The sequence below is a fragment of the Sinocyclocheilus rhinocerous genome, unplaced genomic scaffold (genome assembly GCF_001515625.1).
Source record: "Sinocyclocheilus rhinocerous isolate Xijiao unplaced genomic scaffold, SAMN03320098_v1.1 scaffold119, whole genome shotgun sequence".
Taxonomy (NCBI): domain Eukaryota; kingdom Metazoa; phylum Chordata; class Actinopteri; order Cypriniformes; family Cyprinidae; genus Sinocyclocheilus; species Sinocyclocheilus rhinocerous.
In genome coordinates, this window is record NW_015654491.1 from 361,400 (window position 1) to 389,154 (window position 27,755).

Below are 27,755 nucleotides of genomic sequence, written 5' to 3' on the forward strand. Positions count from 1 at the left end.
TGTGTGTGTGTGTGTGTGTGTGTGTGGGAGAGAGAGAGAGTTAGAGTACAGAGAGTACAGAGAGTACAGTGGCACCCTTTAAAGGCCATCCTCAAGCTGTGTGTGTGTGTGGGTGAAGCATTAGCTTACTAAATATGATTTATATTATGCATAATGGAGAATGCACTGTAGCTTTTGGGATGGTCTTTTACAAAATAGTTTTTCTTTTGTGTGCAGAAAGTGGACATGTGTATGGCATGATCATGGATGTGTTTACTTGTTTGTGTACATGGGTTTGTGCATGTGTGTGTGAGAATGAAAGGGTTGCTACATTGGAAAGATCAGGGTCATATAAACAGTCTGATTTCAGCTTGCAGGCGAGTTTAACACTGAATTAATGTCCTCCTACCCGTTTGATAGCGAGTGTGTGAGTGTTTGTTTGTTTTGTGCACATTTGTGTTCTCATGACAGAATGTGTGGCCTTTTTGTGTGTGAGCATACGGCATGTGTTGGTGTGTAAGCGAGTGAATCAGTGTTTTGTGTGTGTGTTTGTGAGCAGGACTGGAGCAAGACTTCAAAGCCACTGAATCGGTTGGAAACTTTAGGTGTGTGTGTGTGTGTGTGTGTGTGTGTGTCACCACTCTTAGCAGATAGTGTTCTCTTATGCTAAGAACCACATCATGTTCTCAGTGAATAACTGAGCAGTGCTCTCTCTGATGTTGAATATTCAATTATGCGTAATGCTGTATTGAATATTCATGTGCTTTTTCTGTGAAAGGGCACTCATACCTTTGGTCTCTGCTCTCACGCAGATGGAAGACAAAAGATGGAATGCCAAATATAGAGTGTAAGGTTGTGTGTTTTTGTAAAGGGCAAACTTATTTTAAAAGGACATAAGACATTCTTTACATTATACTAGACTGTGGCAGACAAATAAATCATTCAATAGATTTAGAAACTTAGAAATAAATATTTTGTTTATATCCAATTGATTGAACATAAGCCTCTCAATGGAAGTTTGTCAGTCTGTTCGAGGCAGATGTTCAGTGGTTTTCACTTTTTTTTTTTTTTTTTTTTTTTTTTTTTTAGCATCTTCTCCAGCTTCAGCTTCAGACGTTTTAAAGTAGGTTGACTTTGAAAGATGTTTTGTTGCTACAACTCCTGACTCATTCTGTGCCACTGGGTTTGGTGAAGTGCATTGCCTGTAGTAGCGACTGGGGCTTTGTAGGATTTTAAGTGGTACTTAAAGCTTGAACTGCTGAGATGGGGATTGTGCACAAGATATAGCACAAAAAACACGATGTACGATTAATTGATCAATCAAACAACTGACAGTTTAATCAAGTTTGGGGCATTTCCATCTGAATTTAAAAAAACAACTTAAATTTAACCTACTATTAAGCTACTGTATTAAAGCTGAGCTACGGAATTTTAGTCTCTCTATCACCCTCCTTGGTTAAAACATACATTTGCAAGTTACTTGTCAGTTGCATTTTGACACTTACCCATGGTTAACGGTAATCATCACATCATCAAATATGTACTCACTCAATGTGATTACATTAACTTTTAACTAAAAAAAAAAACCTGCAGTAGTGCGGCTTTAATTATTTCTATTTAATTTATCACTTATCACTTAGGTATCAAAAGAAAACACAACACAGTTTGTTTGTTTGTTTTTTTTACATCAAACCTCACTCAGCTGAATTATGGAAAAGAATCATGCATATTTGCTCCCATTGACTAAGAAATTAAAATTGTAAATAGCAATTATACAGTCATATATACTGTTACGATTTTTTTATTACTTACACGATTTTCAAAACATGTTTGTCTATATGAATAAAAATGTGGGGTTTGTAAGATTTTTTTGCTTGCCAAGGCTGCATTTAAGTTGATAAGCATAGAGTAAAAACAGTAATATTGTGAAATATTATGACAATTTAAAATAGCTATTTTCTTTTTAATATATTTTAAAATGCAATTTACATTACCTTTAACTGAATTTTCAGCAGCCGTTACTCCAGTGTCACATGATCCTTCAGAAATCATTCTAATTATGCTTGATTCGCTGATCAAGAAATGTTTCGGTAACACTTTATTTTAAGGACCAATTCTCGCTATTAATTAGTTGCTTATTAGCATGCATATTGCTAGCATATTGGCTGTTTATTAGTACTTATAAAGCACATATTAATGCCTTATTCTGCATGACCGTATTTTAGATCCCTTAATCCACCCTGTACCTAAACTTAACAACTACCTTACTAACTATTAATAAGCAGCAAATTAGGAGTTTGTTCAGGGAAAACTCTATAAAAAAAGTTAATAGCGAATATGTGTTCCCTAATCTAAGGTGTTACCAATGTTTCTTATTTTTATCAATATTGAAAAAGTTCTGTTGATGAATAGGAAGTTCAAAAGAATAGTGTTTATTTGAAATAGAAAACCTTTGTAACATTATAAATGTCTTTACTGTCACTTTGGATCAATTTAATGCATCCTTGCTATATAAAAGGTATTAATGTCTTTAAAAAATAATAATAATATTTAAAAAAATCTGACTCCGAACTTTGAACGGTAGTGCACGTACACTACAGTCTGACTGCTTACCATCTTAAAGTGAGTGACCGCATCTGTTGCCACAAGTGTACAGTAGAATTACTCATATGGAAAAACATATGATTAATGTTCTTGTCTGTTTTCCTTTCTCTAATTTGTCTCACGCATACACTTAAAGCCATCTAAATCTTTCTCTTTCTGTCTCTTCCTAGGCTGACATATGTATATGATGTCATCATCACACTGGTTGCCTAGGAAACAGAAAGAGGGGTGGCTGCAAAATGAGAGACAGGGAGTGAGGGATGAAGGGAATGAGCAGAAGAGATCTAAAATTCATGTAATTCCTGCAATAACCTTGTCTGTGTCCGACCACTAAGACTTCCTCACTTCTCTGATGCAAAATAATCATCAAAAGACACTTGTGCTGTCACCAGCGCTCTGAACTCCAGCTGTCTGCTACAGAGAGAGAGAAGTGGTGTCACATGGGATATCAGAGCTCAGGGTCGCAGGGTTAAACATAGAGGAAGTCTGATTATGCATGTGAGGGTTTTTCTTTGTGTCAGTCGCTGTTAATTAGCTGGTATGGAAGATTTTGGATGAAGCCTTTTGTTTTTTTGTAAGTGCACACTTGTGCTTGATGAATAAGGATGCTTTGATGTGATCCCCAATTGGTATATCTGCTGTGATACTTTGCTTTGTATCCGAATTTTCTTTTCTTTGTCCCAAGTTGCCACAGTTACATTATTAGTGTATTAGCACACAGTAACAAAGAAGTATCATGGTATCACAGTTATATACATAACCGTTTGGGGATGATGCAATTTTTATTTATTTATTTGTTTATTTATTCTTTTTAAGTTTGAAGCCAGACCAAGCTATTGCTGTGCAGTTGAGACCCAAAATAAATGTCGAAATGTCTTTATATAGGGCATGAGGAGGCAATTACTTTGGTATGCAAGAACTGTTAATATAATATATTTTAAGATGTGTCAGTAGTGAGGACAGGACACAGTCTGCCATGAGTCCGTGACAAAGCTGAAGTCATTTAGTAAATGAATAATTGAGTTGGCCATAATTTCCCAGTGTGTGAAGTGGTATATACTGTATATTGCAGGCACTGCGACAGCTACTATCTGCTCAAATCCACTGCAAACAAAAAAAATAATACATTTATAGTTAGGATTAAAAAAGTAAAAAAGCATTCAGTTGCTTTCTAAACAATTTAATTCAGATTCTGGGGTGAATTTGTTTTATTTATTTATTTTTTCTAGTTGTTTAGCCAGCATTTTAGCCTCATGGTTTATTAGTGTGTTTAATGTTTACTTCAATGATCAGAAAATATCCAAAAATGTTTTGTAGTGCACATAGTGTGCTTTGGTCTTTGACTAAATTTGCATTTGATATCTCTTTTCTGGGCAACTGATCTTATTGGCTTTTATCAGTCTGTTCTGTGATTGGCTGCCGCCAGATGTGCGATCCCTGGAGATACACCGCTAGAGGACATTTTGCTTTGAGGGCAGTGTCTGTGTGAATGTTTCAGGTATATGCTGCTTGTTATATTAGAACTGTCAATTAATCATGCACACTGACCCATATGTATATTCCATAATCAGGGATTTTCCTAGAACTACAGTAGAACAACTCAAGCTTGAGCTACCACCTTCATGTTTGAATTCACAATTAGCGCAGCCCAACTGTTACTACAGTCAATTAACTATTAGCTAAAAAAAAAAATCTGTTTAACTGTCTGAAGTTGGTAAGATTTTTAACCCTTTCGCACGACGTCCGATCTGGTTCTGCGCCAGACAAAGCGCGAAAGCGGATTTAAATTCAGCAGTTGATGACGTGACGCACTCAAAGTTCTAATCACACCGGTGTGATCGTACGCGTCAAAGCATTTTTAAAAGAAATCTCATCAAGGCTGCATTTATTTGATTTTTTTTGTTTGTTTATTTGATCAAAAATACAGTAAAAAAAGAGTAATATTGTGAAATATTACAATTTAAAATATTAGTTTTCTATTTGAATATATTTGAATATGTAATTTACTCCTGTGATTGCAAAGTAGATTTTTTTTAGCAGCCATTACTCCAGTCTTCAGTGTCACATGATGCTTCAGAAATCATTCTAATATGCCGATGCTCAAGCAACATTTCCTATTATTATCAATGTTGAAAATGGTTGTGCTGCTTGATATTTTGTGGAAACCGTGATATTTTTTTTCAGGATTCTTTGATTAATAGAAAGTTTAAAAGAGCAGCATTTATTTTAAATATAAATTGTCTTTGCTGTCACATTTGATCAATTTAATGTATTCTAGAAAAAAATGTTTTTCAACAGTAGTGTATATTTTATATTATTAAGCAGATTTTGTCAGCAGATATTTGTATGTCTGATTAGATTCATTAATCCTAATATTGTGTTTAATTAAAACCAAATAGTTAATTCACAAAAACAACAGCACGGTGTATGACTAAGTTAATCAGTTTTTGCAATTTTGCTGGTGTAAAATTGACTGGTAACTATTTAAATTTACCCATGAATCTCTGCATCAGTTTAAAAACTTCAGGCCACAGATTGGCTGTGGTAGTACAGCTGATGCCAGTGAGGCTTTTGGGACTTCATATCATCACACATCATTGCACCATACAGCTGAGATGTGCTTATCTTTAGCTCTCTCTCTCTCTCTCTCCGTCTTTCTCTCTAAAATGTTTCTATTACAGTCGTGAGAGTGAGTGGAATGCTCAGATCCCTCATTACCTTAAATTAGCACTTCAGTGTTTGCCCACCAGCCCGGTCTGCATTGTCGACAAAGTGTATGTGTGATTCTCCCTCCCTCAGTGAGTGCGTGTGCACTGTAGGTGGTTAGAAACTGCCATCAAAAGCGTTTCATCTCTAGATTTTAAAAAAGAAAGCTATTTCTGGAGTCATAATAATGGTTTTCAAGGGAATTTAACAACATTTTCTGTTAGAATTCTCTCCAAAGGCTTACAGCCTGAAGAAACACTCCGCATCAGTGCAGCGCCCACTGATGTCATTTTACATGTTTACTGGGCCTCCTCTTGAGGAAACTGCAACAACGCTCTTTCTCTCACTCAGTCTAAACACTCACAGGTACAAACTCATATACTTTCACAACACGTTCTGCATATATGTACACACACACACACACACACTTCCATATGTCAGGTATCTCCAGGGCACATATTGAACTGATTTCGATGTGGTCTTCACTTGAATGAGGTCACTGGCAGCTGTGAAGTACTCGGTCACGTGTCCAGAGTGTGAGTTCCCTGGCGACGCTGCTCGCCTTGTTTACTCAGACATTCAGAGCGTCTCTGAGAATAGTCCAAATGTCAGCGGATCAATGAGCGGGTGACGTGATCGGTCCCACTCTACCCTTGGATTCTCATCATCTAATAAATAGGGTTGTTATATCCAATGACTTCTTTCACTGAAGGCTGGGTTGATCCTGCTGACAAGCGTCCTGTGGGCTCTCATCTCAGGTCTCTGTGGCCTCATGCTTCACTTTGATTGGCTGTATTATTCAGTTTGCTGTATATTTTTGAAATTCATTCATTATGTTTGAGCCCTGATTGGCTCCCCAAATTTTATTTGAATGGAGTGTTTAAATATAGCGAACAAAATAGATATTATATTATATTATAGTAAGGTTCAAAAGTATGATACCACATTTTATTTCATTCATAGTGTTAAATCTAGAAAATATTATATTATATTATATTATATTATTTAAGAATTTTAAAAGAAAGAAAGGTGTTTGCTTCATTGGATGCAATTCAAATTTGCAATGAAAATATTTTTATTAAATATTATATTATTTAAGAATTTTAACAGAAAGAAAGGTGTTTGCTTCATTGGATGCAATTCAAATTTGCAATGAAAATATTTTTATTAAAAAAATATTATAAATTAAAAATCATATTTTCCACCTCATGGAATATTGACACTCATTGATATTCTTATTTCTTTCCCGTGTTGCAGGAGAATTACAAGCACATATGTTTTAATTTAGTCTCATGTGTCTTTCTCTCTATTGTTCAGATGGAGGATGTGATTGCCAGGATGCAGGATGAAAAAAACGGCATACCTATCCGTACAGTGAAGAGTTTCCTATCCAAGATTCCCAGTGTCTTCTCTGGTAATTTCCCTACATCTGTTTTATATACACTGCGGTTCCAAGCTGGCGCTGAGAAAGCAGGATTCAGCAAGAGGCAGTGCCCCACAGCAAGCCTGAAGACCAGCACAATGAAAACTCAGCCAGAACTCTGTAGTGCAGCGCCAGTACCAGAGCCCTTCGTGTACTGATCTCTGTTGATTGTCTGATCTCTATCAAAGGTCTCTGGCCTGCATTGCTCTGGTGGAGAAGCACAATTCTGGATATAAATCACAGGGTTTGAATTGGTTGGTTGGAAGATTTGACTCATTATATTTATTTAGATTTCATTCTAACAGCCGGAAACAGCTATTATAAATACAGCTAATCGAATATTCCAGGTTAATTTCAAGCTAATGTTTATGGCCCACATCAGTGGCATGCTGTCATTTGCCACAAACCATAATTTTACAGTTAATTTTCACAAAGAAGAGATTAGTTGAAATTATTGTTTGTGGTATTCTATCTGTGGTCCATAACCAAGAATATTCATTTAACATATTTGAGAAGAAAACAACAGAAAGAAAGGAAATAACTGGATCCATTATTCATTTAAAAAGAATAATTAGAATGTTTCATTTTTATTGAATAATGATTGCCCTATTAACATATCAGAAGAGTGCAAATGTTATACTCCTGTATATACCATAATCCATTTTAGATAGGCAGGATTAGGAATGAAAAAGCAAGATAGAAATTCTCAGAAGGGTATTCTTTCATTCCTCTGACTGCGATCCCCCAGAGGAAGCTCTAATACCCCAGTCTCTGCCTCTCTATGCTTTAAAAAGTGTCTCACGTTCTTGGCTTCTACTGTCTCTGGGGACACGCCTCTCACTGCTGATTGGCTGAGGCTATAGGGGCTCTGTGCATATTTTGGGATTACTGGATTTGATTGGTCAGTAAGGGTTATCTCGGAAATATACAGTATTTCTCAGAAGAAACAGTTCACAGTCTATTAATTTAGCAGTGACCAGGTTGAAAACGAAACACTGAACACAAAAACTTTGAAATTAAATGAAACACCCTTTATTTATTATTCACTGTAAAAGGGCCGTTAATACTTAAAGGGATAGCTCACCCAAAAATTAATGTTGCTGAAAAAGTAGTCACCCTCAGACCATACAAGATGTAGATGAATTTGTTTCTTCATCAGAACAGATTTTGAGAAATTTAGCATTACGTCACTTGCTCACCAATGGATCCTCTGCAGTGAATGGGTGCCGTCAGAATGAGAATCTACACAGCTGATAAAAACATCACAATAATCCACAAGTAATCCATATGACTCCAGTCCATCAATTAACATCTTGAGAAGCAAAAATATGCATGTTTGCAATAAACAAAAACATCCATCATTAAGATGATTTTAACTTTAAACTGTTGCTTCCAACTAAAATACCTTTAACCATATTGCTTTCTCCATGCAGTGAAAAAGTCATCTTGTCTGAATCAGGAGAGAAATATGCACAGATCAAGCATATTACAAGCAAAAACAGTTCTAAGTATTTCGGTAGACTTTGAGAGTATAACGTGTTGGACTTTTTCACTGGAGGAAGCATTATTATGGATTATGGACTTGTATTTTGGTTAGACGCGACTGTTTAAAGTTAAAATGATAGATTTTTTTTGTGACAAACACAGCTTTTCACTTCGTAAGAAGTTAATTGATGGACTGGAGTCGTATTGTATATTTTTATCAGCTGTTTGGACTCTCATTCTGACGGCACCCATTCACTGCAGAGGATCTGTTGGTGAGCAAGTGATGTAATGCTGAATTACTCCAAATCTGTTCAGATGAGGGAACAAACTCATCTACATCTTAGATGATCTGAGGGTGAGTAAATTTTCAGCAAATTTGTTTTTTGCTGAACTATTCATTGAAAGGTGAAGATTTGTATGTCAATCTAACAGTGGTGAACTTCTAATGACAAAACAACAGTAAGGTCAATAAATGATAACTGTGACTATATCAACATGCAATATGGTTGACGATATTGATAAAAGACGAGACTAAACGTTGATTAAAAGACGAGACCAAAATGTAATTAAAAAAATAAAAACTATGACAAAATCTCTTTTTAATTTCGTTGAAAAAAAAAGGAAACAAAGTAATATGTTTACATGCCTCTACTACGCGAGCTTTCTTGTGTGCGGTCACCAGATATTAAGAGTTCAAATCCCAACATCAGAGCTTCTCTGTTAAAAGGATACATTTTCTGCCCAGTGTTTTGCCTAATTTTTGCAATCTGGCAACCATACGCACGCGTTCGCTCTTCATTGCGGGAGCGCCGACGATGATCTTCACTGCAGAGGATCTGTTGGTGAGCAAGTGATGTAATGCTGAATTACTCCAAATCTGTTCAGATGAGGGAACAAACTCATCTACATCTTAGATGATCTGAGGGTGAGTAAATTTTCAGCAAATTTGTTTTTTGCTGAACTATTCATTGAAAGGTGAAGATTTGTATGTCAATCTAACAGTGGTGAACTTCTAATGACAAAACAACAGTAAGGTCAATAAATGATAACTGTGACTATATCAACATGCAATATGGTTGACGATATTGATAAAAGACGAGACTAAACGTTGATTAAAAGACGAGACCAAAATGTAATTAAAAAAATAAAAACTATGACAAAATCTCTTTTTAATTTCGTTGAAAAAAAAAGGAAACAAAGTAATATGTTTACATGCCTCTACTACGCGAGCTTTCTTGTGTGCGGTCACCAGATATTAAGAGTTCAAATCCCAACATCAGAGCTTCTCTGTTAAAAGGATACATTTTCTGCCCAGTGTTTTGCCTAATTTTTGCAATCTGGCAACCATACGCACGCGTTCGCTCTTCATTGCGGGAGCGCCGACGATGATCTGAAAACACAGACAAACAAGTAAGCTGAAGTTTAGCGATCTCCATGTGAGATGTTCAGCTTAAATGAAAGTGTCATTCATACTGTCTGTGTTCTGTAATGAGATCTCGGCTATTTTGTTTGCGATTATTGCATTTTGGAATTATTGGAATTACTATTAGGAATTTCACTGTTATAATAATTTTTGTTTGTTTTTGTCAGTTTTCATAATGCAGACACAGAGTGTGGATATCTAAGTCTTTGATATTCATTTATACAATAAATAGCCTAATAAATAAATACACTAGATGAGGTCAAATAAACCATTTGTATGAGTCCACATTCTATTGATTTATGCTTCTTGGTGAAAGTGAAATACCTGAAATGTAAAAATAAATTTCTCAAATGACAACAATCATTGCTAATTTTTAGCAAAAAAATTTTTTTATCAGTAACCATTATAAAGCATGACGAAAATGTGTTTTCACACATTCACAAGTTTTCATTGACTAAAACTAGACTAAAATGCTCAGACATTTACCCCCGGTTTCACAGACCAAGCTTAAAGGCAGGGTATGTGATTTTTCAAAAACACTTTAGAAAACCGATTCGGGCCGAATAGCAAAACAAACTTGTAGCCAATCAGCAATAAGGGGCGTGTCTACTCGTGATGTGGAGGAGAGAGCTTTCAGTGCATGGGACGGACATTAGCCGAGCCAAGCGACAGAAAGATAGAGATAGTCCCAGACTAAAATGTAAATCTGACCGGTTTCAACTGAAAGAAACTTGCACTGACTGATGTTAAAATGTTTTAGTGCCTTTGTTTTGTCTCAAGATGCACACCTGTAATGTTTTTTCTAAGGCATGTTAATAAAAATTATTTAAATGTCCTAATTGAACTATGGCCTAATCCCGTCTGTGAAACCAGTCCCTAGTCGACTAAAACTTGACTAAACAAAAACAGGACAATGTTGACTAAATATGATAATAACTAAAAAGTACATTTGACACAGGACTAAGACTAAATAAAAAAATGGCTGACAAAAATTAACACTAGTGCAGAGGTGAAGATTATGACATTCTGCTAATCCACAAAATACTCCAGCAGAGCTCTGCTAGACTCAGATCCTCTTTGGAGCATCCAGAACTGAGAAAATTTAGAAGGAAAAACTGAAAAAAAGAGCATTTCTTACCAACCATGAAACAGTATTTTGCTGATTTTAAAGATAAAACTAAAATAAATAAGAAAAAAACAAGTTATTTTCAGTTGACATGTCACATTTCAGGTTTTCTTTAGTAGACGCTGCTATCGAGACTTGATTCACATTTTTATAGAGTAGCCCATTATCATTTATCTATTTAAAATGAGACTCATAATCTCCTTAGATTTTGAACAGTAGCCTTCTTTTCTTCTTTTCCAGGCTCAGACATTGTCCAGTGGCTGCTGAAGAATCTATGTATCGAGGATCAAGGTGATGCAGCCTTTTCTTTAATGGCATCACTGACAGTGCTACAAATGTAATGTGCACAGATTAAAAATCTACTCTTAATTTGATTCATTCATATGCAGTCTTTTTATAAAAGTCAAAATCATAACTTCAGCTGACAGTATAATATATTCAGGATTTGCATATTCATAATTATAAGTTGGCAAACAGCTAATGTCAGCATCTCCTGTTACTCCTTTAATTGAACAAGAGGAGAGGAGGAGGACATTTTTACAGTAACACACAGCAGATAGTCGTTGAAAAACAAGATTATGTTTCCCAAAGGCTTGTTCTAACTGCTGGATCGCTTTCTCACATCTGCTTCTTCAGCAACAACAATGGGGAAACTACTTTGAAACTAGCTGCTGAAATGCACTACTACATTGAAAAAATAAAATAAAAAAATATTAGTGTAGAAACAATTTTCATTCAGAAATTGCTAGTAATTTTCACAAATAATTACAAAGAAATTGCAAGTAACACTTTAAATTAGAGGTGAAAGTTTGAAGTAGAAAGACTGGATTTCTTTTTTTTTTTTTTTTGTAAAATGTACTCTCTTTTACAACTTTTGAAAAAATTGTTGACATTTTAGTGTAAAACTAGTTAAGTAGTTTAGTGTAAATTAGTAGTTTAACAATAGTCGAGCTACTCTTCTAAAACAAAACTGCACACTACAATGAACTAAAATTATGTATTTTAGTGAATTGTAAATATATTTATTTTAGTTATTTGTTTGTTTTTTAAATTATGACAATATGCAACTAATGTTTAATTTGCTCAAAAAGCATTTGCTGGTTTTCAAGTCTTCAATTTGGACTCTGTATTGTGGAGGTGGAGTAGGTTTAAGGAGATTTTTTTCTTCACACAGTGGGGAGATTCAATTTGTTTCTGAGTATGGTGTATCCCTCTACTTTAGATTCCCTCTGACAGATTTGACAGGTGTGTGTGAGTAAGTGTGTGATGGTGGGCTCTTCTCAGACAGGAAAAGAGCAACCAGATAAGTTCACTGAAACTCTCAGTATACTCAGCAGACTGCCTGGAACAATGGAGAGATAAAAAGTAAGAACTTTAAAAAAGTTCTTTGTCTTTCTCTCTGTTCAGTTCTTGCCTACATTGCTGATTAGTGGGATTTACCTCATGAACATGCCCGGTGGGAAGCTCTCATCAAAACAACAACAGCTGCAAAAGCATACTGCACCCTTGAAAGCAAAAGGATATTAATTTGTAATCAGCACAGACACATGCTGTAACATGCACACTCACAGTAAACACTGTATTGTAAACGTTTAATAGAAAATAATTGATTGATGCTTAACTCCCTCTGGTATGGCTTCTGCAGAGGAGTGTGTGGTGCTGGTTCAGTATGTTGAGGTAGAATGTTATGTCCATGCTTCCTCTTGTAGAGGTCCAGTCATAGCCTCATTTAAATTACTAAATGATAGATAATTATATTAGAATGGGGAAAAGGAACTTCCTATAGATATGATTTTTTTTTTTTTTTTGAAAGAAAATCAACCCTAAAACCGGGTTTCTAATAGTTAATAGGAATGACATGGCATTAGAGTCTTCCTGTTTGAACCTTCACTGAAGCTTTCATTTACATATTCTAGTGGTTGGGACCAGAGGTATTCAAGCCTTAATAATGATTTAAAAGGGTCAAAATGATGTTGCAAAATGATTATTTTGTGTATTTGGTGTAATGAAATGTGTTTATGCGGTTTCATGGAGATTGGTTGGAAGTTGTATTTTCAAACTTTGAAGTGTTGCTATTACAACTCATTGTGTGCTCTCTAGATGTTTACATATTGATGTACTGTGTTCCCTTCAATTTACTCCTTATATATTCTTTATTTGGTTCTAAAAGGACCAGGTTCAAACACCTGCAGAAACACTGGGATGCACGATGTTATCGGATCAATATCGGAATCAGCCGATAATGGCTTTAAATGTACATATCGGCATCGGCCCGATATGAAAATTTATGCCGATATGTCTTGCCGATAAGAGGAATACATTAACTCACATGTGCTCAGGGTGTGCTAGCGATTAGATCATGTCAGCATTGTGGCTCATTTTTGAAGCAAAGTTTTGCCAGAATGGTGATTAGATTCACTGTTTTGGATCGCTGCATTTAAACTGAGAATGTGTGTGTGATACAATAAACAGTAATAGCACGTGCAGCGGCAGCAGTGACAGCCTCCCCCGGGTCCTAATGCCTGTATGGTAAAGAGTTTTAATTCCGTAGGGGGCGCTGTTGGCCTACTTTTAATAAAATGAAAGTAAAATACACAAATAACTTTCTTGTTAAAATAAATTCTTGTTAAAAACTAACCAAAATGAAAAATAATTTGCTTATAATTTCCACACAGGAGAGACTTGGTGTTGTTTCCAAACAAAAGGAAATATATCGGTATCGGCATCGGCATCGGCTATCAGCCAAAAAGAGTTGAAAATATCGGCATATCGGATATCGGCAAAAATCCAATATCGTGCATCCCTTGATAAAAGTATTTTGTTTAGTACAAAAATATACCTATTATTTTGCCAGTCAATTGAAAAAACAAAAACAAAAAAAAGAATTATAAGAATATATACCAAGATTTAAAATGCTATCAATAGTCACATTTTTACCATTTCATACCATTTGTTTGGTACATTTAATTTTAGAGCAGAAAAAAAAAAAATAATCTTGGCATTGGGTTGTCACTTCATATTTGGACCCCTAATAACACTATTAATTGTTTCTCTAGTGGAGGCTCTTCATCTGGGCACACTGATGGCGGCTCACGGCTACTTCTTCCCCATCTCTGACCATGTGCTCACTCTTAAAGACGACGGCACATTCTACAGATTTCAGGTCAGTTGTTTTGCTGATTTGAGGAACAAAATAGAGAAGGAACATTTGGAAACACTTTAAAATACGGCATCCATGCTAAATATATTGCATGTTATTAAAGTTAATTATATAGTAGCCTAATAACATGTAATACAGTAGCTAGCTCAGATACTGAACGCTCCATCAAATAATTGCACATTAAATTCACGTTAAGTTCATTAGAATTAATCAGTACTTTCTAACGTAAATATATAATAATCACTGCATTCAATGTAAAATGTGACTAAATTTTCATTAAAAACAACTGCAAGTGTCTTGTTTATTTTTATATACAAACTGAGCTTTAAAAGTATATGTGCTTGGAAAAACTGAGCTGCTTATTATGAGTAATGTAGTTCATGTTGTGATTTTTCATCTGTCAGACTCCGTATTTCTGGCCCTCAAACTGCTGGGAGCCCGAGAACACAGACTATGGTGAGTTTTGTGCGGGATTTGTTATCTGTATCTTTCTGAGTCCGCTCTATATGAACATGTATTTAATGAAATCCTCCAGATGGCTGGAGATCAGCTAGATCATGGAGTGTTAGGAGTGTGTGCGCTTTAATAAGACTAGCCTATATAAACACAACCTAATCAAATCCTTCCAGCTGGATCATGTGTATGCGTTTGTTGTCACTACATAAACCCTGATCCCTTCATCCTCAACATTATATCCAGGTTTCCAGGGGAGCTGTACTCTAACTATGCTTACTGTATTTCAGTCTCATTAATTTTCATAGGTATTTGTATGTAAAATGTGGTTGTAACACAATGTAAAAAATGCAAACAACTAAAACAAAAAATGTTTAATAACCTTTAATTTTTAAAATCAAAGTGGAACCAAAGTTTGCAACTTGCAGTGTTAAAAAACCCTTTTTAACTACTTTGAGTTTAATAACTGATTAAAGGGATAGTTCACCCAAAAATGAAAATTCTGTCGTTAATTACTCACCCTCATGTCGTTCCAAACCCGTAAGACCTTCGTTCATCTTCGGAACACAAATTAAGATATTTTTGATGGAATCTGACAGCTCTCTGACCCTCCCATAGACAGCAAGGGTACTACCACGATCAACGTCCAGAAATGTAGCAAGGAGATCGGTAAAATAATCCATGTGACATCAGGGGTTCAACCGTAATATTACGAAGCTATGAGAATACTTTTTGTGCGCAAAAGAAAAAAACCCCCCCGACTTTATTGAACAATTCGTCTCCTCCACGTCACCCTAGCGCCATTTTGGAGAGTATTCACTGAACGCAAACAGCGTATGTTGTTCTGTGTCAGCTGCGTCACGCATTACGAAGCTATGAGAATACTTTTTGTGCGCAAAAGAAAAAAACCCCCCCGACTTTATTGAACAATTCGTCTCCTCCACGTCACCCTAGCGCCATTTTGGAGAGTATTCACTGAACGCAAACAGCGTATGTTGTTCTCTGTCAGCCACACCACACGGATACGTTTTCTACATTGTTTGTGCTTTGATTTGAACGAAAACAACGTATCCGTGTGGTACGGCTAACACAGAACAATATACTCTTTGGATACTCTCCAGAATCACCCTGTGTTATGATTGTGTGCATGAGTGTGCCTCGGGTAAGGTAAATTATGCTTGTTATGAATTCAGCAATCAGAACAAAGCAACGCTCAGGTGCGATTTGGTACAAGCTGGTGTGAAATATGTTAAATGTTTGCTAAATATTTTAGTACAACTCATTTGAAAGCCCTGAGGGCTGCTGTGCTGTGTGCGAGCAGTGTTTTTTTTACACACCTCTCGGTGTCTGTCTGCAGCTGTGTACTTGTGCAAAAGAACAATGCAGAACAAAGCACGTCTGGAACTTGCTGATTACGAAGCTGTAAGTAGTCTTCTCTTTGTTTCTCCCTTCTCTCTCTCTCTCTTAATTGTAACAATGCACATCTCAGATTTTGTACTTCAGACATTATTAGATAGGAGATAATAAGGTAATGACCATCTTTAAAAAGAAAGTCGGTCTAATCCAGGCTGGCCGTAAATGTCAGGCTTTGTTTGCATAATCCATGTAAGCGCTTCAGTAGACCTGTGTAGATAGATCTCTTTCCACCAACGTCTTTCTCATATTGAACTGAGAACTGTTAACATGTAATCATTGGGCCTCCTCTTCATTTTTCTATTATTAAGTTAACCCTTGTGTTGTGCTGAAAATCCTTTATCTAATTTGTTGTTGACCGTCCTTTTAAAAATTGCTTGTAATCTGTCATTATGCTATATTTTCACCAAATCTCGCATTTGATCTGTTTGACAACTTGTTTTATTTAAGTTAGCGCAGGTTTTGTATTTGTTTTTGGAACTGACTGGTCATAGGCCTCAATGATCTGAGCTTATGCAAAATTAAAAAAAACATTATTTATGGATGGTTTTGATAATGTTTACTCAAACTGAGATCAGATAATTAAGGCATATGATCAATCAGGTCCAAAAACAATCAAAAAGCCCCAAAAAGTACAAAAATGATCCAATTTTTTAAGAAAGTTGTTATACTGACCTTACAAGTAAGTAAGTTTAGCCTTATCTCCAAAAAAGCTTTTTGTTTTTTTTTACTTTGATTATTTGAAACTCCTCTTCTCTTCTCTTTCAGGAGAGTTTAGCACGACTGCAGCGGGCATTCGCCAGGAAATGGGAGTTTATATTTATGCAAGCAGAGGCTCAAGCAAAGTATGTATCTTTCAGTCTTTCGTATATTGTGATCAGTTCAGGTCTTTCCCATTCTTTTTTGGCTGTTTTTTGTTGTGCGTTTGTAAAAGCATGCCACCCAATCAGAAGACAGGAAAGTGATTCTTTACATGGCAAGAATTAAAATATTAATGGCCAGGTCTCTTGAGTCAAGCTGTTGGCTGTTCTTATATTGTCTGTGCTAATGGATTTTAAAAGTCTCTTGGACATAAATTGCACAGTAAAATTGTTTTTGGATTCACAGAACTTGTATTATAAGTCATTTCTGCTGTTGTTCCAAGTAATTCAAGGCCATTCTGTGAACACTTTAGTGCCTCTGAGTGCCAAAACACAGCTCAGTTGCATGGTTCATTGCATGTTTGCCTTTTCTTTTGGAAGTTAAATGTTTTAATTGCTTTGGCTTGGTGTTTGGTCTGTACAGAGTCGATAAGAAAAGAGACAAAATTGAGAGGAAAATACTGGACAGTCAGGAGAGAGCTTTCTGGGACGTGCACAGGCCAGTGGTGAGTAAATGCATGTGTGTGTAAGTGTAGAACTAAGTCTGTGTAAGAACAATGCAGCTATTCTCTTTTCTTTTTCAGAATTATTCTCTGTTGTTCTCGAGTGTTTGAAGTTGTTCCCTCACAGAGGAATGACATAACATTGTTGAAGCCCCCCTGAGCTAATGGAATCGCCTCTGTGCTTGAAGAATTGCTGGCTAGTCATAAAACTAAAACACACATTCTGAAAATCATATATCATTCATTTCCTTAGACAATATTCTACAAAGTAAAAAGTGAAAATGTGCAGTTGTCCCCTAAAGAGCTATTCCTCCCTGATCTATCCTTTTAAATATTTCTGCTGTTTGATGTATATCTTAATGAAGTCTTAATGTAGTTAATTCAGTTATACAAAATATTTTGTAAATATTATATTTTAATATTTTTAAACAAACTAGATTTAATATTTTGTTTATTTATTTTTGTTAATTTATTTTATTACCCAATGAAGCACATTTTCCATATTTCCTATCAAAGCATTTCGCTGCATATTCATGAAATACTGCTTAACAATCCTTAGAAAATGCTTTATGAAGATTTACCATGGTTTTATTATATTAATACAGTAAAGGCTGATTTATACTTCTGCGTCGGACCTACGCCGTAGCTTACGCATAGACGCACACCCATACGCCGTAGCCTGACGTGCACCTCTCCAAAAATCTAACAGCGCGTCAATTCTACGCGGACCGCAAGCACTGTGATTGGTCTGCAAGAACCCCTCCCTCCATATGTACTTGAGTTTTGTGTGTGTTTATGTACACTTTAATATATTTTAATGTTACACCTTCTTATATAAAATAAAACAAAGCAAAGAACAAGTGTCTTATCATTTATTATACTACATAGCATTATACATCAGTAGTTGTCCGCAACAAACAATGTTGATCTGCCGTGGTACAAGTCCTTGTGCAGATTGAAAGAATGCCATCATCTCCTGTTCCGTTGTTGTCTCCTTTTTGTAGTTTTAAATAATGATTTAATGATTTGATATTTATTTGCCGCCGTCACTGCTATAATGCTTCTCCGACGAGCCGCTTCTTCTTCGGCTTTTGCCGTGGTACTGCGGGTTACACCAGCAACATGCCCGTGGACACTGCTGACTAGCGGTTTGCATGTGTACTGCACGTTGACGCGGACAACGACGCAGAAGTATAAATGAAAACTGACGCATAGCCTATGGCGTAAAGGCTACGGCGTAGGTCCGACGCAGAAGTATAAATCAGCCTTTAGACCTATTGTATTGTGGTCATATTAAAAAGGCTAATATGTTAAGAAAATTATGAAATGCACTTCATTTTTATTTAATCTAAGGTAGTTACAGTTTTTAATTATGTACGGGCTACTACTAATTTCAAAACCTGTAGTTTATATACAGTATATAGAAATTATAGTTATTATATTGATCCAATTAAGAAAGTCAAGAGCCATTCGTGTTTTTACCTGTTGTTTCTATGATTTTATTACAAATACCACAGTAGTAACTCAAGTTACCATGCAATTTCATTAAATTTCTATGTTAAATAGTCATTAAAGAATAGTTTTTTACAATATTATTGCACCAGTCCATGTGTTTTTTAGTGTCTATATATGTGTGAGTCACTGGTCTGTATTGCTTTATGACTTGTGTGTATGTGAGCTGTTTGTTTTGAAGGAAGCAGCAATTTCTCCCTCAATTACACTTTGCTGATCCTACTCATTAGCAATTTCATGCTAACTTGGCTTGATCTTTCAAGCTGACATGCAATAGCGAGATGCTGCAGTTCTTGTCCATATTTAGCCAGTGCAGGTTCAAATGGGGTTTATTACAGAACTCTTAAGTATCTTGAGGCTGTTTTCCCTCTCTCTCCAACATACAGTTGAGGCCTGGACCTAAAATTCATCCTATACTGGAGTGTAGAAACATTGAGTCCTGTGTGAGATAGAATAGAGTCTAACCAGCAGGAAACCTTTTGACTGACAGCTCCATGCCTTTTTTTACAGTCTAAGCAGCAGGGTTGCCTGGCAACCCTAAACTATAGGTCATCTAGAGAATTGACAGTTATATTGACAAAGTGTGTGTGTGTGTGTGTGTGTGTGTTTGTGTGTTTCAGCCAGGGTGTGTGAACACAACAGAAGTGGACATAAAGAAATCATCCAGAATGAAGAACCCTCACAAAACAAGAAAGGTGGCACAATAAAACCCACTGGCATTGCAGGAAATCCAACATTTAATCAAACTACTCAAGGTTTTAATATTCTAAACCATGTGCTAGTCACTGCAGCAGTTATTCCACTCATTATACCATTGAACAATTGCATTTGAATGAATCAGTCAACCACTCAGCCAATCAGAATACTGAATCAGTCTTAAATCAATCCACCAATCAGAGAGCCTCACAAAATTCAGCACCTTACCAATCAAGAGCAGCTTACCTCAACAATCCCACAGCTGCCCATGTGAAATCCCCAATCACTGATGCAATCACATAGAAATCTCTTCTCTAATATCTGAGCCTGTTTCAAATTTATGGAAATAAGGTTGTAAATTATTCTGATGATTTTCACAGTCTGTGTACGGCCTTCAGAATGACATTCGCAGCCATAGCCCCACCCACACACCAGCCCCTGAGGCCAAGCAACCAACCGAGGAAGAGCTTTGGGAACAGGTAACACCTGATTGGTTCTGTGTGGGTATAGGTAGAGTATTTGCATTTGAATTTCAAAAGTATCTGATTGTTCTGTTTCATAACCAGATGTCATTTAAGTCTCATTTTTACCCTTTGCTAGACAACAGGGATTTGTGTTCACATCATGTCAGAATTACCTGAAAGTTGGAAACTCACATTTTTAATAGTTAATAGTTTAAATTAGTTTTTTAATAGTTTTAAATATTTTATTTTGTTAAATTATTTTATTACCCAATGAAGCACATTTTCCATATATCCTATCAAAGCTTTTTGCTGCAGATTTACCATGGTTTTATTGTATTAATACTGTAAGAACTATTGTATTATGGTAGAAATATTATTGTATGGTCATATTAAAAAGGCTAAATATGTTAAGAAAATGAGGACATGCACTTCATTTTTATTTCATCTATGGTAGTTACAGTTTTTAAATATGTACGGGCTACTACAAAACCTGTAGTTTATATATAGTATATAGAAATTATAGTTATTATATTGATCTAATAAAAAAAGTCAAGGACCATTCATGTTTTTACCTGTTGTTTCTATGATTTTATTACAAATACCACAGTAGTAAGAATTTGTTCCCTTGTTTTATTTCAATCATGGTCATGTTGTACTAATTCATTCCCTTGTTTTAGTTAAATTGTGACCATGATTTAAAATAAGGAAATTAATTAGTATAAAGTAGCCACGTTTTAAATTAATATGAGGGATCAAACTAGTACAATGTGGCCGCAATTTAGATCAAATGAAGGGATGAAATAATGAATTAATAAAACATAGCCATGAATTAAGTCATGGGAACGAATTCTTAATTCATGGCAACAGTATCTATTTTTCTTTTCAAATGGTATGTGCTGGGATCTTTAAAAACATGTTCAAAACTTCTTAAATGCTTCAGAACTGACCAGCCTAACCAACTTTTTTTTTTTTTGGCAGCTCTGTTGAAAACTGCCGATTTTTTGGCATCTGTTTTCACACACACATACCCACATATACTCACCTTGACTATTACCACTATTGTCTTTCCAGATCAAGTTTGGGCAAGCACAGTTAGACCGACATCGATTGAAAATGTCCAAAGTTGCAGAGAGGTAAGACAGAGAGAGTGTCTGTGCTGTGATCGATCCACAAGTCTTCATTATTCTACAGTGCTTAAACATTTTCTTATCGACCTCTTTAATGGTCTGTATAGATATTACTCATGCTGACAAACATGTTTCTGTTTCTCGTCCTCAAATTTACTCCCTCTGTGAGATCAATGGCTCAATTAGGATGCCACAACTTCTCGAAGATTTTGGTGCAACGTTAAATGAAACCGACTTGCAGCAATCAGTTATAGATCAAAATATAAAAATCCATCAGTGTTGGAGTGATGTTTATAATCATATTACTTAATGTTTTCTTAAATGCAAACTATAATAGCCATGTAACTTGTTTAACTACGTAATGCATATAACCTATCTAATAATTTGGTGTGTTCATATATAGTAGTAAAGTAATAAAAATTTACAAAAAAATTATTAAAATGAATTTAAAAACTCTCTTTCCCCATGCTTGGATTATATTGAACAATTACTGTATTGCATTGTGTATAAAGTCACTGATAAGCATAACCAATTTGCATTTTATAGATTATTTTCTTTGATTTGTTAATTCAAAATTTTACTAATACATTATTAAAATCTAAAGTTGTATCTGTTAATGTTATTGAATGGACCTGAGCTAACATGGACCAACAATGCACTAACAGGTAATGTTAACAATGATTCATAAATATTGTAACAAATGTATTGCTCGTTGTTTAGTTAATGCATTAAATATAGTTAACAAATGGAACCTTGTTGTAAAATGTTACCGTTACTTTTTATCATGAGTAACAGAGTAACAAGCAAAATAACATTCCCCAACACCATTGTTTTTGCTTTATTTATTGGTTGCATTTGAATGGAAATTGAGTGATTAGTATATACATGTACAGTGTTTTGGTCTGCTATTTTACAAATAAATAGCTCCCTTTTACTTCCTCTCTTTTATCCCTTACTTTGTTTTTGTGATTTTCTTGTAGTTTGCTGAGTTATACCGAACAGTATTCAGACTATGACCCCTTCCTGTGCACTCCTGATCCATCTAACCCCTGGATATCAGATGACACAACGTTCTGGGAGATGGAGGCCAGGTCTGTTTCAGACACACACAATGAATATTATTAGTCTTTACAGATAAATGTGTACTGTATGTATAATCTGTTGTGTGTGTGTGTGTGTGTGTGTGTGTGTGTGTGAGCAGTAAGGAACCAGGGCAGACTAGAGTTAGACGCTGGGGTTTTGGAATCAATGAGGTGTTGAAAGATCCTGTTGGGAGAGAGCAGTTCCTCAAGTTCCTGGAGTCTGAATTCAGCTCGGAAAACCTCAGGTACACCAACATGCCCTTCATGCCCCCTGCTGGTGTGTGAGGAGTACTACAACACAGCCATACATTCCACTGAGCAACTACTTTGTATTCTGCAAATTCATTCTCTTTTGTTATCCAAAACTCAGATTCTGGTTGGCAGTGCAGGAGTTAAAGAAGAGGCCGATCCGTGAGGTGCCAACACGGGTGCAGGAGATCTGGGAGGAGTTTTTGGCTCCCGGAGCCCCCAGTGCCATCAACGTTGACTCGAAGAGCTACGGCAAAACCACACAGAACGTCAAAGACCCCGGACGATACGCTTTTGAGGATGCACAGGTGAGGAGTTTGTGTTTTTGAGCAGCTACACTGATTATTGTTTTTCAGTGAAAATTGATGAAAACAAGCCATACAATTAATATTCTAAATGTTTATAAACATGTGAATGTACTATAAATGTGTGTCTCCCAGGAACACATCTATAAGCTGATGAAGAGTGATTCTTACAGCCGTTTTATTAGATCCAGTGCCTACCAGGAGCTTCTGCAGGCTAAGAAAAAGGTAAAAAAAATTGAAGTAATTTGACTTACAGTCATAATCAGTACAGAGGAACTCTGTAAACATACAGGTACACTACCCTTCGAAAGTTTGGGGTCGTTAATTTTTTTAAATATTTTTTAAAGATGTGTCTTATGCCCACTAAGACCACATTTTTTGATGAAAGTACATTAAAAACAGTAATATTGTGGAATTTCATTATAATTTAAAATACCTGTTTTCTATTTTTATATATTATAAACTGTAATTTATTCCTGTGATGGCAAAGGTGATTTTTCAGCAACTATTACTCTAGACTTTAGTGTCACATGATCCTTCAGAAATCATTCTAATATGCTGATTTGTTGCTCAAAAAACATTTATTATTATCAATGTTGAAAACAGTTGTGCTGCTTAATATTTTTGTGGAAAAAATAAAGCTCAAATACTTTAATGAATAGAAAGTTCAAAAGAACAGCATTTATTTGAAATATAATTTTTTTGTAACTTTATAAAGTTCTTTACTAGCACTTTTGATTAATTTTATGCTTTCTCTCTGAATAAAAGTATTTATTTCTTTAGAAAAATTAGAATTCTATCTAACTGACCCTGAACTTTTGACTGGTAGTGTATGTGAAGTTATCTTTCAGTAATGCTTTGAATTAATTGCATGATAAAATAATTATTTAATTAATCTCAGTTAATCTCATATAAAAGTATTTGATGAAAAAAAATGAAAGATACAAAACTGAGATATTATTTTTGTGTCAGCTAAATGAATAGTTGAATGTAGAAGTCAGTGTATTTTTGTTTGTTTTATCTACATTGCATTGAACATGTTATTAGCGCTGTTTTTAGGGCCCTTATTGAAAAATAGCTCAACTTTAAAAAATGTGTCACTTCCTAAAATAACAAAAAGTTTTTTTTTTTGTTTGTTTTTTGTGATTTGGATTATATGGGATAGTTTGTTAAGATTGTAATAATGCTATTTTTCTCTTATGTTTTAAAATGAATTAGTGGTGCATCAGTTGAAGAAGGAGACTAAATCTGATACATTTGAATTGACACAAATAGATGGGCATATTAATTATACTTAATAAAAACACATACACTTCATGCTGTAGTCCCTTTTTTCACTCTTCATCTTGTTGAATAAAGTTGGGAGGCATACAGGATCGCAGAACCTCATTTGAAAAGTTTACTCATAATGTGGTAAGTGGTAGTGGCCCCGCCCCCTCAGTGATGGCTTACCTGACCAATCAGACAGCAGCTCTGGTCAGAAGAAGCTTGTCTGGTGCTTTGTCCCATCCCCAAACCTTGTAATGTCACATTAAATCATGTCATGACAGTTCCAACAGAGTTAACTTGAGTGTTTAATTGTGGTTTGTCACTCTCTGCATGACTTTGCATTTTGGTCTCCTGTTGCAACAGCTGCCAAAATGTGTACCTGTTCACTTTTCTCTATCTTGTCCACAGAAAAGTAAGAACTTGTTTTGAAGGAAGGCATTGCTTCCAGGTAACCCTGCTCTTCCTCAGCCTTTATGTGTTGCTCCTGTTAATGTTTGTTTGAGTAGTCAAGAATACATCTGATGTTTCTGTTGAAGGAATAGATCACCCAAAAATGAAAATAGAGAGATTTTTTTCTTCCATTCAACACAAATGGAGATGTTAGGCAGAATGTCCAAGCTGCTCTTTTTCCATACAATTAAAGTGAATGGGGAGACTGAGCTCCAAAAATAACACAAAGCATCATAAGTCATCCATATGTTTGTGAGATATTCCAAGTCTGTTTTATACAGTACTCTACCATTCAAACGTTTGAGGTCAAAAATATATATATATTTTTTTTCCTTTTTTCTGAAGGGTCATGTGACACTAAAGACTGGAGTGCTGAAAATTCAGCTTTACCATCACAAAAATGAATAACATTTAAAAAATATATCAAAATAGTAAATGGTTATTTTAAATTGTAATCGTATTTAACAGTGTTACTGTTCTCACTGTAATTTTGATCAAATAAATTCAGCCTTGGTGAGCATAAGAGACTTAAAAAAACTCCAAACTTTTAAAATATGGAAGAGATATGGATACAAATGTGGAACAGACCAAAATATAATATTTTATTTATAATATTTTCTGTTTAATATCTGAGAGCTACAGTGGAAAACAAAAAATTCAGTGAATAGCAATTTCCTCACACCAGAAAGTTAGGAGTAACATGAGTAAATGATAACAATTTTCTTTTTTGGGTGAACCATCCATGTAATGCAACCCCTCCGAAATCCAAGTTGTTTGTTTTGTGTACGCTATCATGAGGTGTCAGTGTTAAAATAACCCTCCAGTACAGATACAGATTTGTGTAAATGACCAACTGAAAGGAGTCATTTTCTGTTCAGCATGCTTACAGATGTGTGTTTGTTGTTGTCACTGCACAATAACATTTAAAATAATTTGTCTTTCTCTTTGTTCTATTTGTCTTGTGTTTCAGGGAAAATCTCTGATATCGAAGAGGCTGCCTGCTGTCGTCCAATCTTGCTGAGCCTCAAACAATCCACCAAGGATGAGGACGCTGTCATCTTCATCTCTGTCGTCTGATTGATCCAGATCCCAAATACCCTGGACAACGGACCAAATCACTTGCATGTCCAAGAGACTGAATTTTTACATCAGTTTCTACTTGCTACTTGCTAGTTTCAGTCTTTAAGACAGTTAGACATGGACTTCTAATATTTGGGAAATGCATCAATGTCTTTCAAAAGAGGAAAGTGATCTTCTCCTCTCCTCTTCTGTCTGTCAGGGCTGTCTCAAACTGTAGACTTATCAAATGATGTCAAAACCAGAAAATTTAAAGTCATAAAAACCACAGTTAAATAGCAGCATAGGTACATTGTGTAAAATCAAGAAGCTTTAGACACAGAGATGATCTCTTCCTACTCACCTTTCATCTCTTTTTGCATTGATTTTATTGCACTATAAAGGATTTAGCACACGTTTGCTTATCGCTCATGTGAAGTCGCATGGGATATATCTGAAAGCGACTGGTCTTGCATTCTGTCTCGTTGGTTCTTTGTTGGCTCCCTCCGTTTATTTTTTTATACCATGTGTAAACACTTTTACTTGAAAATGTATTAAAGTCAGTCCTTTATCTGAAAGTCATGCACTGATTTCTCTTTCGCTGTGCCACCTGTACAACTGTTAATGACTAGTCAGAGCTGTCATGCAGTGGTAGAGCAAAGGAACGCAGGTTTTAGTTTTGCATCGTGCTCATCCCATTGGTACTATAATAAATGATTATTACTTTTATTATTTAAAAAATATTTATTATAATAAATATTATATTATATAATATAGAAATATCTTTAATTGTGTAAAAAAAAACATCAAACTGATGGTCCTATACTTTTTTAAATAAAAAAATTTAATTAGAGAAAACTGTTGAAAATACATTTAAATAACATTCAAAACAAATGTTTTACTTTTTTTGGGGGGCGGGGGGATGACAGGTGCCAACTCGCATGCATAAAATATATATATGAGGTTGCTATTGCGTTTTTAACCACTAGAGGGCAATGACTCCATCCACCAGGTCTTTTCCTTTAAGAGTCTTTGAGTTACTGTTTGTGTTTGATTATTTGGAATAACATTCAAAACAAAGGTTTTACTTTTTTTGGGGGGCGGGGGGATGACAGGTGCCAACTCGCATGCATAAAATATATATATGAGGTTGCTATTGCGTTTTTAACCACTAGAGGGCAATGACTCCATCCACCAGGTCTTTTCCTTTAAGAGTCTTTGAGTTACTGTTTGTGTTTGATTATTTGGTCAGTTTGGTGAGAACAGCATTAAATCTTGAGGTCCAAACTAACCCATCCAACACTAACAGTCAGCTCTGAACAGTCTTTTATGCTATCAATACAGTGAGGAATTTAACATAATATTTGAGTACTTTAGTTACTTTAATTTCAACCAGAATATTTGTGTATATGCTTGTCTGACCAGTGTGTAAAATGGCTTTTGGGGTATTTTCCTATGTTCTCCAGACTAGTTATCCAGATATTGTGTGTGTGTGTGTGTGTGTGTGTGCGTGCGCGTTTCAGAGGAAAAGAAAAGGAAAAAGAGAGGGATGTTATTCTTATTGTGGTCAAATGGAGATGAGTTCAAAACCACACAAACAACAGAATGGGAGAACGAATGACAGAATAAGCAAAGAAAACAAAAGGAGAACAGTCTGTCCTGTGTAACATCCCAAGCCAAATGAAGATTTACGGTACAGAAATTTCAACTTTAAAATGATAAACTGTAGAGTGAAAGATTAATGATTTTGCGTCTGAAAGCTTTCGTCTTTTTTATACCACATAACACATCTGCTTTGTTTTGCCTTGATGTGCTGTCAAAACTTGTTTATAAAACCATTTTGTATTTGGAAAGACACTTGAGAAAAACCTTCAGGCGGGACCTCAACAAAGCCACAGTGAAAATTTCCAAAATGTTCCAGAAGTCCACACATTTTTGATTGAATCAATATAAATATATGTAAAATGATCATCTGGATCAAACCCATGGGTTTATTGATGTATTTTCTATATTTACAAAGATGCTTCACTGAAAACTGTGAGTATGTTAACTGCAGCAGTCAAGAGGGACGGGGTTAAACCATGGATGCAAACTTGAGTGCTGCAGATCAGGGAGCGAGAGAGGCAGAGATACTGAGGAGCGAGAGAGAGAGAGACAATATGTTTTCAGGACTGGTTGATTAACAGTGGGCTTCTGGGGGAGGTATCAGAGAGTGCTAGACCAAAAGAGAGGGAGGGAGGGAAAGAGAGAGAGAGAGAGAGAGAGAGAGGGGTAGATGAATCTTTTTGTAACTTGTATGCAACTGATGATTTTCCTTCTGCTCTCTTCACACTCACACACTTCTCTTTGGAGAGCCACTGGGATGTGACAGTAAATCAGAGAGAAGATGATTCAAAGACTCACCGGGAAG

The 27,755-nt window shown here is 35.6% G+C and overlaps 1 protein-coding gene across 2 annotated transcripts in view; it reads left to right on the forward strand.

Annotated features, from left to right (window-relative positions):
• The window catches only part of LOC107717088 (regulator of G-protein signaling 7-like), a 52,227-nt gene extending 26,368 nt beyond the window's left edge, over positions 1–25,859 (forward strand). The window contains exons 3-18 of one of the 2 annotated variants that reach the window (XM_016523736.1): positions 6,607–6,703; positions 10,987–11,037; positions 13,803–13,909; positions 14,311–14,362; positions 15,717–15,781; positions 16,541–16,617; positions 17,057–17,138; positions 19,268–19,342; positions 19,724–19,822; positions 20,879–20,940; positions 21,915–22,025; positions 22,136–22,261; positions 22,387–22,573; positions 22,706–22,795; positions 24,248–24,287; positions 25,260–25,330. In XM_016523736.1, coding sequence (XP_016379222.1) covers positions 6,607–6,703; positions 10,987–11,037; positions 13,803–13,909; positions 14,311–14,362; positions 15,717–15,781; positions 16,541–16,617; positions 17,057–17,138; positions 19,268–19,342; positions 19,724–19,822; positions 20,879–20,940; positions 21,915–22,025; positions 22,136–22,261; positions 22,387–22,573; positions 22,706–22,795; positions 24,248–24,268 — 1,302 coding nt within the window. In that variant the 3' untranslated portion in view covers positions 24,269–24,287; positions 25,260–25,330. Of the gene's footprint in view, positions 1–6,606; positions 6,704–10,986; positions 11,038–13,802; positions 13,910–14,310; positions 14,363–15,716; positions 15,782–16,540; positions 16,618–17,056; positions 17,139–19,267; positions 19,343–19,723; positions 19,823–20,878; positions 20,941–21,914; positions 22,026–22,135; positions 22,262–22,386; positions 22,574–22,705; positions 22,796–24,247; positions 24,288–25,259 lie in introns of both variants that reach the window. The other variant, XM_016523735.1, reaches the window with a different exon arrangement.
• The last annotated feature ends 1,896 nt before the right edge of the window (positions 25,860–27,755 follow it).